This window comes from Hylobates moloch, unplaced genomic scaffold (genome assembly GCF_009828535.3).
Source record: "Hylobates moloch isolate HMO894 unplaced genomic scaffold, HMol_V3 SCAFFOLD_4, whole genome shotgun sequence".
NCBI classification, from domain to species: Eukaryota; Metazoa; Chordata; class Mammalia; order Primates; family Hylobatidae; genus Hylobates; species Hylobates moloch.
The window spans coordinates 60,956,116-60,970,487 of NW_026652279.1; the positions used below are offsets into that span (position 1 = coordinate 60,956,116).

Sequence of the window (14,372 nt, forward strand, 5' to 3'; positions counted from 1 at the left end):
AGGGATGTTAAGAGGGTTCAATAAGTTAATGTATGAAAAAGTCTCTGCAAACTGTGAAGTGCTGTCCATAAATAAGATATCGTAACAGTAACTTTTACTAAGCAGAAAGACTAGGCAATAGACTTTCGGCAAATCGCCTCAATGGGACTGCTGTTTCCTTCTTTAGAAATCTCTCCCCAAACTGCCATCTGACTTTATTTATGTTTATACTCTTTGCGGCTCTTTGATTTACAGCTGGCACTGCATGATTATAAATATATAGCACTATGTTCTCATCACCCTGGAGGCCAGCATCAGGGCTCACTATATAAAATCCTGCGGTTCAGAGCAAAAAGGACCAAAGGCTAATTTTGGTGCTTACATGTTAGTGACAAGGCTGGCAGCCTAGAGCCAAAATGCACCAGCACCTACATAAAACTGTCCTTCAGCCAGCATTACAACATGTCATGTAATCTTTCTAAATTCATCAGATTTAACCAAAATTAACATCTCTCTTGTTTTGCCTTTTTTTTTTTTAAGCAACTTATGATGTTTTCTCAAGCCCTACAACATCAGATGAGCCTGAGATATCAGAGTCCTACACAGGTATACCCGGCCTCTCAATTCTGTCTTTGGATCCCAGGTGTTCCAACACTTGGTGGTTCTTCCTTTAGTTTTTCACAGAGTGGAAAATTGTATCCTCTGGAGCTCTGCATGGGAGAAATTTCCACCTGTGTCAGGGAGTTGTGTTTTACCCACTCCTCCCATAGAGTGGTTAGTTCTTTACATCTCTCAGTAAATAAGCTCTGTCACATAAGGGAGATGCGGATAGATTTGGTTGCCACTGAGGAAAAGTAATGTAATAGCTCATCACTGTATTGTTCAGCATCATCATAAAAAGGTCTTCGAGTTTCTAGAGGGTTTTGTCTAGAGCAGTAGTTCTCAAATGGGGGGTAATTTTCAACTCCCATCCCTTCCCCAGGATATTTGCTAATGTGGAGACATTTTTGCTTGTCACAACTTGGGGAAGCATTACTAGCATCTAGTGGGTAGAAATCAGGGGTGCTGCTAAACCCTTGCAGTACACGGGCAGCCTCCCACAGCACAGATTATTTGACCCTAATTGTCAGTAGTGCTAATGTGAGAAACCTTGCTGTAGAACAGTCACATAATTCATTTGACTGTAGCTGTTCAATTGGGTCTAATCTTTGGCATTCAATTACTGACCCATCTATAGTGAGTTACCTCAGTCCGACAGCTCCTTTCAGCAAATGTTTATCAAACACCTACTAAACTGGGTACTGTAGGAGATTCAAAGGGAGTGAGACTGGTTTCTGCCAGGTATAGATAGATGTCTGATATTTTTTGTATGTATAACATTATTTGTGTCATTGTAAATAAAGATGAATAATTTTAAAGAGCAGAAAATAAAACAATGAAATGGAATGTCAGTGGTGAGTTCAGTTAGCAATTATGAAACAAAATGGAGGAAACCAGAAAAACCTGTTGAAAACCAGTTGAATGTATAAAACACTGTTTAATCATGGTTTCTAATATTTAAAGTATATATGTTTTTTAAAGTGAGCTCATCTTCAATTCCTAATGTATCACTAGTTTTAAAATGTGGGCCAGCAAGCCCTCAAGTATTCTTGATATTTTCCCTCATATGAGGCATAATTTATTACTCATGAATTTGTATTTTATTCCTGGGGCCTTCTACTGCTTTTATAAATGTTGACATTTATTCCAACAGCAACAAGTGATCGTATTCTGGATTCTGTCCCACCTAAAACTTCTAGAACTCTTGAACAGCCAAGGGCAACACTGGGTAATGTTTTTAACAGAAAAATCATAGTTTATTTTCCATCAAAAAAAATCATGTGAATGCCTTTCTTCCAAATGACCGTTTCATTCCATCACATCTAATCATTTGTCTATCCTATTTCTTAATATACACATCTATATATTTTAAATGCAGTCATCTTTTATGTTCCATTTAGGGCTCTCTTTTATTTTTTTGAGCTGTAATAGATAATATTTTCCCTATCCTTTTAGTTGTGAAAGCTTTGAAAACTGCATGGACGTCATCACCTGCACCATCTCACCTCACGTGTTTGTGGCCTGTGTCACTTTACTTCCATGCATCAAGTCTGCCTGAAGTCATCTACTGAACAATCATCATTCTAGCCTTTTCCCTACTTTAAATCAGAATTTTATTCACTAGCTTTCAAGACTACATGCATTTTTCATCTTTAATCATGTACTCGTGGCATGTGCTTTGTACCATCTAAAAGCATGCTAAAATTCTTCAAATACCTCATTTTAACTGGGATTATTTGATGGGATGGGGTGTTTGTGCTTTCAGCTCCAAGCGAAACACCATTTGTTCCTCAAAAACTGGAAATCTTTACCAGTCCAGAAATGCAGCCCACGACACCTGGTAACTAATGACATTTGTGTAGTTATATGCATTGACGAAACAGGTAATGTGACAAGTCATGTTGGCCATTTCAGAATTTTGTGTGTTTTTCTTTTGTTTGTTTTTGCTAAATATTTCCCTTCAGTCTCTACCATGAAATTCTTCCATGAATCTGACTACTTAGCCTTATGATTATCCTTAAAGAATTTTCACAATCCCGATGACTATATATTTTGAGAAATTGTTTCCTTCCAACTCTTCTTTCAACTTTACCAGCTTGAAAATAGCAGCAGAATTATAGACAATTATTTCAAAATACATTCCCTTCTACTTAGCACACTTAGGTACCATTTGATCAAAGTATTTTACCCAAAGTAGTCTAAGTATAGAGAGCACTAAGTAGGATTTGCAGTCCTGGACAAGTTGAAGAAAGATGGTTAAAGAGAGGTAACACAACCTACATTTTATAACAGAAAATTATTGAAATAGCCAAGTTCATTAACTCTTGGTGGGGATAGTAAAGAGCTACAGAATTAAAGTTCTAGGCTGGGTGTGGTGCCTCTCGCCTGTAATCCCAGCACTTTGGGAGGCCAAGGCAGGCAGATCACATGAGGCCAGGAGTTCAAGACCAGCATGGCCAACATGATGAAACCCCATCTCTAGTCAAAATACAAAAATTAGCCAGACGTCATGGTACGTGCCTGTAGTCCCAGCTACTCAGGCAGCTGAGGCACAAGAATTGCTTGAACTCGGGAAACCAAGGTTACAGTGAGCCAAGGTTGCGCCACACACTCCAGCCTGGGTGACAGAGTGAGACTCTGTCTCCAAAAAAAAAAAAAAAAAAAAAAAAAAGTAGTTCCAAATTTCCATTATTTGTGCTTCTCTCCTGCTATTCAATGTCATCCTTTCGAGTTTTTAATTGTACCTTGTGTTCTGAAATGCCTCAAGGGTGCTCACTTCTGATACGTTTAATTGAACAATGTATATCTTCAATTCTCATGTAGAAATTTTATACCTTTTGTCCCAGTCACCCCTTGTTTATTGAGCACCTACTATGTATAAAACAAGGTGTACTGGACATTCTAAGGATACAAGGAAATATAAAGCAGTTCTTGTACTTGAAGTTTGCAAATTTAAAGGCACAACCTGATTGACCCCTGAAAAATATCATTTATCAAAGCTATATTAAATCTTCTTTCAGCTCCCCAGCAAACTACATCTATCCCTTCTACACCTAAACGACGCCCCCGGCCCAAACCGCCAAGAACCAAACCTGGTAAATGTCTCTTTATCCTTACATGATATGTAATTCCAGATAGACAATGTCCATCTTCCTATAGTAAGAAGGATAGCCAGGTGCAGTGGCTTACACCTGCAATTCCAGCACTTTGGGAGGCCAAGGCAGGAGGATCACTTGGGGCTAGGAGTTTGAGACCAGCCTGAGCAAGATAGTGAGACCTCGTCCCTGCAAAAAAGTTTAAAAAATTAGCCAGGCATGGTGTGCTGCTTGAGCCGAGAAGTTTGAGGCTGCAGTGGGCTATAATGGCACCACTGCACTCAAGCCTGGGCAACAGAGCAAGACTCTATCTCAGGGGAAAAAAAAAAAGGATATGTTTTATAGGTTAGTTTCTTTACAAAATTTGAGATTAACTAAAGATAAATAATTAATAATGCAAAATAACAAAACTCAAATGTCTCCAAAAGGGGTTTACTGAAAATTATATTTTTGCATGTGAATTTTGGTAAAAACCTAGAAACAAGTCCCACTCATAGCAATGCAGGGTGATACATGTAATTCATTTTTTTGGTGTGCATGTTTATTATAATGTTCATTGGGGTGATGGTTCTTATTTTTTGGTACCTACCCTGTTTTCAGTGTTTCACCAGGGCAATGGCTGAGTTAGGGAGGACGTGACTCTGGTTTTCAAAAAGATTATAACCTTGAGAAGATAAAACATAAAAATGGCAGCACAACACACATTTACATAACTTATTTCTGAGACTATAATATTTTTGTAAATGCTCCAAGAAAGAGTTGAAGATGCAGCCCCCAAAATACGTGTAGGATTTGGAAGGAAAGGAGAAGGGAATAACATATATATTATAGCACAGAGTTTGGGTGGTACAGATGCTTATTAACCTGGAGGTCAATTCTTCATTGTCAAACAATATACTCAGAATCATGCTTGACCAACTGGGTTTTGCTTATTCCATTATAAGATAAATGTAATTTTGTATGATGTATACTGTTATGACAGTTTAAAAATTCTTCCTCAAAACTTTTACTCATTGTATGCTTTGACTACTACATATGGCAGAATTTTAAATGGATCATTTAGTTCCTCTTTAGAGGGTATCTTTTTATTGTCTCTAGGATATTTCAATATTTTTTTCCTTTCCATCACCAGAAAGAACCACAAGTGCTGGAACAATTACACCTAAAATTTCTAAAAGCCCTGAACCTACATGGACAACACCGGGTAATAACAATATGTGCTTAGTAGACGTGTTGCTTCATTTCACCATGGAAAATCCAGTACCCCAGCTTTTATGTAATGTCTGTTAGCTATTAAGATATTCAAAATGGCTCATTTGAACAGTATGGCCCATCCCAGAGAGTGCACCAACTCCATGGCTATTGTGGTTGTGGCTAGCTGGCCCGACAGTAGATCTGAACTCAGCCTTCAGACGTCATTCTGTGCCAGCTTTTGAACCATTGCTGCTTCCTTGTTATCTATCCAGTCATTGTATTTGAAGTTGAATCTTGTATATAGTTCTCTTTTTCTTTTATTTTTTAGTAAGACTCTCAAGTTCAACTTCAGACTTCATTTGGAAAAACAACTTTTAACTTTAATATTAGTAGAATTACTTTATGCTTCAGATCATAGCATTATACCTATTGGTTAATTTTTTTTGAGAGTAGTTTTTTTATTATTAAAATGAGTTTAGGTAGACAGGTTCAAAGTGACAGATTCTGGAAATATTAGGGGAAAAAGAAAAACACCACCCTAAAATTGTATGCAGGAAGTTTAAATTTATTGTTGCATCTGAAAAAGACATACACATCAGCTACTGGTTGAATGATTTTAGATTTTTCCTTTTTAGTTTATAAAGCTGATAAAAATCTAGCTGGTCTTAATACCTAGGTGAGGGGTTGATGGGTACAGCAAATCACCATGGCACAAGTTTACATGTGTAACAAACCTGCACATCGTGCACGTACGTTAGTGAATATTAATTGTAAAACATGGTTTTTTTTCCTAGTGCTCAGACCTAGATGTGATTGAGAAATATGAAGTAAGGGTGCAAAATAATTACTGATTTTTAAAAATCATAGATTATAAGAACTATCTTTACTTTGAGTAGTTACTGTGACTATTTAGTAGCAATGTTATATTTGTTAAATATACTCTTGAAATGTTTTTTCTAAACAAGATGAAAATTAACTACTTCCCTGTGAATGGATCATGAAATATTCTCTTAACGGAGTATTTCCAAAATCTTCCAAGACGATGAGTTCATTCCATTTAATGTATAGTTTATTTCTAGGTTTTCCTTCTGTTTTTAGACACTGAAATGCCTAAATATTGATTTGTTTATTATTTTGTTTCTTTATTTTTCCAGCTCCCAGTAAAACACAATTTATTTCTCTGAAACCTAAAATCCCTCTCAGCCCAGAAGTGACACACACCAAACCTGGTAATTACCCTAAACTTTTTTGAATATTCCAAAAGTGGGGTTGAAAACAAGTTTTATGCAATTCTTTGGAGCAAGAATTTCTGATTTGTATTTTGACATTTGTTACATTTTTCCATGAAAAGTGTAAGCATGCAATGAAATGATCTAATCATAAATAGCCACCGTGGTATCACAGCATTGCTCTGAGCAATGTTCAGAATCATCACAGAGAAAACACCGAAATGTAACGATATGAATGATTGAGAACTCCCTTGTCTACTACTGCAAAATAGTTTCCGATACCAATGTTGACTGGAATTCTAATCACATCAACAATAGCCTTTCAGCTGGAAAGGGGAGAAGTGTTTCTATCTTCTAAGAACTCTGCATTATTTTAGAGTTTCTCAGTTCTCAGGCTAGAAGACCAGAAAGACCTGTATTTTCCTAGTGCTCCAAGACTTCTAAATTGGGGCTGATTTCTGAACACTGACCTCTGTTTACCTCTTAGAAATTTTTAGTGGTGTTTTCCTTTTAAAAAAAAAAAAAGGCTGCTTTTTCAGGAAGGGATCATTCTATATATATAATTTAAGACAAAAAGATTGTGGAACATATTGAATGACCAAATCTTGGAGTTTTTTTTTTATCTATCTGTAATCCATGTAGCAGTTTCAAATGTTGACTTATAAGATTGACTACAGGGAACCTTGTCGCCACTCAGTGTCATCATTATCTAAATTTTAAACCCTTAGCTCTGAGAAGAAAATATTTCTCACTATAATGTTTAATGGATTTTGAACTTGCATTTCCATTAATGGCATGTTTACAAAGTAGGATTATTAAAGCAAGAGATTTTCTGCTAAAGTGGGTATAATTTGTTTTTGCAATGAAATGGCTAAGGAAGAAAAATGTAACTGCTTAAAGAAAAAATTCTCATTACTCCCTGTAAAGAAGCAGTGAGATTTCCAGGTGTCGGTGCAGACTGAAGGAAATTAGGGATTAGGCAAAGGGAGTATAGTTGACACTGTGACCATGGATGAGGTCTCCAAGTCAGAGAAATGGAATGAAAAACTCTCACTCAGGTTTTTTGGAGGAAGAAGCGTAGCTAATAAAACTCAAAAGCCTTAATAGTGGTTTAAATCAAATATCTCTGACAGTTAGCTGTATGAGAGAAGGGTTTAATACACACTTATTTAAAAATCATGCTTAGAGAGCTTTGGGATAAAGTAGTAATTATGCTGTATTTTGAACAGAGGACTATTACCAAGTAGATGATGAAATAGTACTGTTTGTTTGAGTCACCAAATTTAAATAAGGATTTCTCTCAAATGAATTATTTCTGTTATTACAACATAAAATTGGAAACCATCAAATTTCTCTAAACATTGATTACAGTTTATATGTGATAGGTTACGTTATTCATTTCAGCGGTTTCTAAGAAAAGATTTCTGAGAGGAAATTCTTCAGTACAAATGAGGGAGGAAGGTTATGTTTTTATCATTGTAAGGTGTTTGAGCAAAAAGACTTCTTAATTTGACATTTCCTTTTAACATGGGAAGAATTACTTGGAGGCTAATGTGTTTACATTCCTTTGATTTCTAAACCTTCTAATCATCAAAGAAAATCCACCCCTTTTCCTCTAACGGCAATGTAATGACTTCAGAATCCACACCTAGGCCTGTGCCAACTCAAGTGGACCTTGAATGGTCCATAGCAACGCAGGATGATGACTGGATCTCTGCAAACCATTGCTTTGGTTTTAGCTTCTTAAATTTTATTTATTTTTATTTAGGGCAGACCACCTTCATAGCTCTCCTAAAGATGTCTGTTTCTAGCCCCAAGGTTTGGAAGAGCAAATAAACCACCCAAAGCTTTTTGAGGCCTTTCCCAGCCCTCTCCGCACACTCTTCTATTTTTCTGTTTCACTTTCCATTACAGGCTCCTTTTCCTTTGGCATTGCTTGGTGGTTAAGTCAACGAGTAAAAATCCACATTGATTTGGGCTTGTTTTATAAGTACAATTCAGCGCATTTCTCAAAAACCACAGCCACCTACCATGTCTTAACTTGTCTACCTCGTCCAATGGGAATTGTTTCCTTCATGGTTTAATCTTTAAGCTTCTAATGGACTGAAAATAAGGGAGTGCACCCAATTACAGGTGTTTGTTTCACTTAACTGTCTTCCAAGGTGAATAGAATAGTAAATTGTTCTCATTCCTAGCCACACATGTGAGTCAAATTTGTCTTTGTTTTGTGCTGAGATGAGTGGCTTAGTCATTTACAGACCACTCAGCTTTGTTATGGAACATTTTATACCTTTGCCTGTAATACCTTATGATTGTCAAATAGAAGAAGTCGTGTCAGAAGATATATTTATTTTTACTAAACATAGACCTTACTGTTTTTATGTGCAATTGACTTTGAAGCTTAATTGATGGAGTTCTATCCCTATTTGGTCTCAAACTCAGTCAGGAACTAAAAAATGCAGATTTTTCCTTATAATTTCAAAAACAACATTCTTTAATTTTTGTGAAGTCTAAAAGATGCAATGAGTAGCAAATTTTATATTCTTTTTCACACTTGTGGAAGGCAACTTTGTAGAATCAAAAACATGAATTACAATCTTGAAGTTTCAAAATAATTTTTTGTTTGCTATCTTCAGGTATGAATGCTTATTTGATATTTATTATATTTCATGTATTGATGTTTATTTTCTTCTTGTCCTATAGCATCTGAGATACCTAGACCTATACATACACTCTCTCACACATACACACATACAATTCCCTTTCTCTTTCTCACACTCTCTCGCATACATACTCTCCTCTCTCTCTCCTTCTCCCACACTCTTTCTTCTCCCCTTCCCTCTCTCTCTCTCTCACACACACACACACCCTCTCCCTCCCTCTCTTTCCCTCCCTCCCTCTCACATACACACACTCTCCCTCCGCCCTTCTCTCTTCTGTCATACAGACTCACTCGCACACACACTCAGAATTTTTACTTTGTTATATGAACTTCAGTCTGACACATCACTACTGCTTTTGCTGTTCATCTGTTACAATCTATTTCTGCACAAGTTCTTGAGAAATCAGAATTCTGGGCTTTTAAAAACAACTTTAACCTGCTTCTTTTGCACCTAATTTGTACTCTTTAGCCTCAACACAAAAATTTTTTGATCACAGATATGTTAATGGATGATAATGCCTTTAAATAGCACCTTATGCTATTATGCATTGCTTTTAGAAGAAATAAAAATTCTCTACCTGCATTATTATATTTCTCTGTTGCTAAAAACTAGTTGCTATATAGAAGCAGTTGTTGTTAGTTGCTACATAGAAATTATTGTTATAGTTCTTTTTTAGTCACTACGTATTCTCAAAACCTGCCACACTCCCTTGTCAAGTAATATCAGCGATCATTTCTGATAAGTCTAATATTGGAAATGTATAAGTAGAAGAATGGTTTCAGTTCTGTTAAGATAGTCTATGAGTGCCACATTGATTAGTTTCTTTCTTTAAGAAAAGTCAAAGAATCTTAACTTTTTCTTTCCATTTTAAAAATAATTCCTTTTTAATTTTCTCCTTCTTAAACAATAATTCTTTTTGTTCATAGAATAATGAGAAACCTATTGGGTAATCTTTTTTTAAGCCCAAATATTGTAACCCAACTAAATTCAACATGAAGTTTAATTTACTTATTGCTAGTTTGAACAAACATTGGAAAGTTTATCAGAATATTTAGATGCTGTTATTTAATTTAGCATTTTATGAAATCTGAGACTGCTTTTGGACTCATTGATTTACCAATCCAAATGAGTTAAGTTTCATATGTGAACCAATTTGTTTACCAGCAATAGATACTAGTGAATACAGGGGACATCATATGAACACTTGTGGTCACTTTTGAACAATAAGTTTAATTCTATCTTTTTTGTGAGAGAACGTCAGGTGCAGCCAAGCTGGAGATTGCAAACTAACAGCACAGACACGGTACCAGGTGGTGAGTCTGTTGCCTGTTCCATTTCCTTGGATGAAACTGGCTGTCCTGCAAGAAACAAATAGCAAATGACAGGACACTCTGAACAACCTCAGAGAGGCTACCCAGAACTCCCTGTAAGTTAGTATTCCCTCAGCACCAGAGGCAAACCAGAATATCGGGAAGTGACAGTAACAGCTAAAGATCAACAACAAAAATGAGAATTCTCAATTCTTGTGGTTTGTAGAGAGGATGTGGAAGGTTGAACTTCACTGGCATAAGCCAGTAGAACCTAATCATTCACCCAGGAGAGAACATCGTTTATACTAAAGAACATGTATCTTCTATCTTAGATGGTGCTCTTCAGCATTGCTTTTGATATTACTTGCTTTTATTGCAGCCCCAGAACCTCAGACTCTACTGCCATCACAGTCAACAATAGGTAATAAAGCTTTTTCTAATGAGTGAAAACAAAGTATCTTTAACACTCTCCATGTTCAACTTTGTTCAGCTTTGGGGTTTTTTTTTGTTTTTTTTTTTTTTCTTCTCCTGATGAAGTTTGGCTCTTGTTTTGTTGCCCAGGCTGGAGTGCAGTGGCGTGATCTCAGCTCACTGCAACCTCTGCCTTCCAGGTTCAAGCAATTCTCCTGCCTCAGTCTCCCAAGTGGCTGGGATTACAGGCCTGAGCCACCATGCCCGGCTAATTTTTTATATTTTTAGTAGAGACAGGGTTTCACCACGTTGGCCAGGCTGATCTCAAACTCCTGACCTCAGGTGATCCACCCGCCTCAGCCTCTCAAAGTGCTGGGATTACAGGCGTGAGCCACCGTGCCCGCCTAATATTTCTTAATTCTCCTTCAGATCTTTTTCCAGCCACTTTTGCCTGAAGATATACCCTCAGCCTGTGCTTGACTTAGCAGTGGTTCTGAGACACCCATGAAAGCAATACTAATTTTAATTTGATAGATTCTTTATTCTCCTTCAATTATATTTGAGGAATATGCCCTGAGCTTGTTCTAACCTGTTCATTGCCAGGGAGGACCCTGACTTTCATAGGATATATTTATGTTTTCTGTTTTGGAGGTGTTTTTCTTACTTTCAAAACTCTAACTTTTGCAGATTTTCTTGAAAAGTGCCACAGTCTTTCCACATCTAAACACCCTGATGTGTCACTAGGAAATCCACTCAGAGAGAAATAGAAAAACCAACCCCAATCTTTATAGCTTCTTTTTCTTCAAAAGAGAAAAAAAATGTGTTCTGGTGCCATCTTAGCCAATTACCCATATTTTCCTTCATAACATGAACTGCTGGTTACTTTATTACAGTCACATATTCCAAATGAGAATCATGCCTTTTTGTTCCATTTCTCTTTCCAAACTTAACTGACTGGCTACATTTTTTTGTTCACTGTGTCGAAAACACAGGAATCTATTGAAGAAAAGAAATTTTGTATGCGGATAAAAGTTTCACCATTTATATTTGCTCAATCTAGTAATTAAAAATTAAGCATATTCCATGATGTCATTTTTCCTTTGATCTTGATTCTTTCTTGGTGATTTTTTCACATTGTCTTAGGACCTGAAACACTGGGAACCAAACCTTCAACAACAACATTAGGTAATAGTTATTGAGTGGGTGACCTTTGTTTCTTCTTTTCCTGTCTGCTGGTATCTGTGTTGACAGGCTCACATTAATGAATTAATACATTAATTTCCATTTGTGTGTGTGTGAGTGCTCTGTTCTTCAGAAAAAAAGTTAATTCCTATAGGTTATAGTTTATAAACTCTATCTCATTTTTGAAAACTTAACCTGTCCTGAACTAATTACAGAATTCAAAGCCTTCTGCATATATTGTTGATTTGTGGATATTTTAAATGCTAAGTGAAAAATTTCTCTGTTTAAATCTTAGGCCAAATTTTAATTTTTATCCCAAATGGCTTTATAAAAGCAACCTTTCTCATGTTCCTGTTGAACATATGCCTTCAATATTTTTGAGTGACTACTTCTCTAAACTGTACAAAGTTTTGAGATTTTCCATCTCAAAATGGAAGAACAGAGAGATCTCTCAGACAGTTTATTAATCTGTGACAAAAAAATCATTCAAGACCTCATTTAACTACATAAATAATGATAGAAATTTGCAAAACAGATGGAAACATGTCCACAGTAAATCAAAGGGTTTAAATGTCGTTCTAAGATGGATGTAATATTTATCATCAGTTTGTAAATCCACCCTTCTTGTATTAACTTGCTAATTTTCTTTCTTCAGCACCAGGAAAGACCAAAAGACCAGGTCGTCGCCCCCGCCCCCGTCCCCGTCCCCGCCCTAAAACCACACCTAGTCCAGAAGTGCCCAAGTCCAAACCGGGTAAATGTGATATTCGGGTTCCAATTAACATAGAAAGTGGAATATGGCAGCTTCTGGTTTGATATCAGCTACTTAAGCAGCCAGGCTTTAGAAACCAGTGGAATTAACTTTTATAACTGAGCATCTGTACTCACTTTCTATATTCATTTTATATATGTAATATTTTATATAATATGTTTAGACTCTCATAGTTGTTAGCTACACACAGCAGAAAGCTGGCCCGTTAAGTGAATTATTAAAGTAAAGCACCTTGAAATCTTATGATGTACATTCATGGCAGATGAGGTGTGGGAAAGCAACAAGGAGAAAGGAAAATGAGAACTGTAAAAGGGAAAATCACATTCAGAAAAAATGCATCATTTAGATAGAGTGTCCCAGCTTGAGGCATAATGTTTCCCTCCTCAAGATGCCACTTCTTGAAATATTTCATGTTTTTGGTGTTTGCTTCTGTAGCTCTGGAACCTGCCACGATACAACCAGAGCCCTTGGTGCCCACAACTGGTAATTCTACTCCCTCCACCCCGGCTGCTTTCACCAGTTGTAGCTTTTGCTTTTCCCACTCTCCGTTACAGGCATGACTGCAGTTCCACCACCTCATCACAGTTTCATCCCATGCTTTTCCTCACCTTTACTGTCTGGGTCTGAAGATCCTAAAGATAGGAGAGTTCTAAAACAATCCAGTGTGCTCATTTAGGGAAGGTCTGTGGTCTTGGATACAACTTCCTGGTTCTCTGCCGACCTTCTGTCTGCCCTATATGTGTCGTGGGGTTGAGAAAGCCATCAACTCCTTCTCAGACAGGGACCTCTGTGCTCATCCTGAACTGAACAAATGGCAAAATTTTACTCCAGTGCCATGGTTAGCATTTCATTGCTTTACTGATTCAACTTCTAAGACTTTCTTTTTTTAAAAAAGTTGCATGAAAGAATGGCTTCTTCGGCTTTTCTGTTTCTTTGAAAAATGTTTTTGAGTAGGTTTGGATAGCTAGAGGCACCAAGATCGTTCTTGGTCTAGAGTCCAGTGTAAAACTAGTGATGGTCTTTGGAACTTGACAGCATTAAAAGTCCCAAGCTGGTTTTATTGTTTTTAGTACTAATACTGTTTGATTATAATCATTTCATTATAGTTTCTTAGCTTTCAAAATCTATCATGGCTTTACTTTGGAAAATCCCAGACATTGGTAGCCATATAACATTATTTCTCATGTGTAATTTCAAATGTTTATGGATTACTTCCAGATCGCCTCCTAAGCAATCAGATTTCTACCTTACTGTTTGTATACCGAAGAAAACCTTTTGATCAAAGACATAGAACCAATATACTTTGTCTATTTTGAAATTATTTATATAGGAAAAAGTCTTATGACAGTCCTCATTACTTTTGCTCAAAAACACATTTTGAGCATTTAGTGATTAATTTTCCTTTCTGGAAAAACTAATTATGCTAGTGTGTAGTTAAAATAGACACCCTTTTCACCCTTCCTACACCCCAGAAATTTTTATAGATTCATTGAATTTATATAGTGTCTTTGTTCTACATACTTGTTCTTAATTTTGACAGTCACAGCCATGACCTATTTTGGTAATTTTGATACCTTTTTCTTTAGCCTCAAAACCATCTGAGAGACCTAAAACCACACACAGACCAGATGCACCTCAAATTCAGCCTGGTAATCATTACTTTCAATGCCTTGATCTATAAATAGGAAAACAATGTGTAAGTAACATTAATCTTCACATTCACATCTCAGCTGTAACACTAATTATGGCACTCTAATTTTCTTCAGGTTTAAAACCACCAAAACAATTACTTCCTAAACCCCAAACCACAGCAGAACCAGACATGCCACCAACTAAATCCGGTAAACATAATTTCCAGTGCTTTAGCTTAACAGGATTTTCTTTGGAAACATTGCTGAAAATGTTTCCGATCTGTCATATCATATAAATCATAGAAA

General features: G+C 36.5%; 1 protein-coding gene across 8 annotated transcripts in view; it reads left to right on the top strand.

The window, feature by feature from the left end:
- Positions 1-14,372, top strand: part of ABI3BP (ABI family member 3 binding protein) — a 248,619-nt gene that overhangs the window by 144,216 nt on the left and 90,031 nt on the right. For 4 of the 8 annotated variants that reach the window (XM_032150299.2, XM_058437575.1, XM_058437578.1 and 1 more), the window contains 12 exons: positions 520-585; positions 1,733-1,807; positions 2,345-2,419; positions 3,600-3,674; positions 4,807-4,878; positions 6,023-6,097; positions 10,450-10,491; positions 11,625-11,666; positions 12,319-12,417; positions 12,871-12,918; positions 14,022-14,084; positions 14,202-14,276. In XM_032150299.2, coding sequence (XP_032006190.1) covers positions 520-585; positions 1,733-1,807; positions 2,345-2,419; positions 3,600-3,674; positions 4,807-4,878; positions 6,023-6,097; positions 10,450-10,491; positions 11,625-11,666; positions 12,319-12,417; positions 12,871-12,918; positions 14,022-14,084; positions 14,202-14,276 — 807 coding nt within the window. The remainder of the gene's footprint in view (positions 1-519; positions 586-1,732; positions 1,808-2,344; positions 2,420-3,599; positions 3,675-4,806; positions 4,879-6,022; positions 6,098-10,449; positions 10,492-11,624; positions 11,667-12,318; positions 12,418-12,870; positions 12,919-14,021; positions 14,085-14,201; positions 14,277-14,372) is intronic. The other 4 variants (XM_058437574.1, XM_058437579.1, XM_058437576.1 and 1 more) reach the window with 3 other exon arrangements.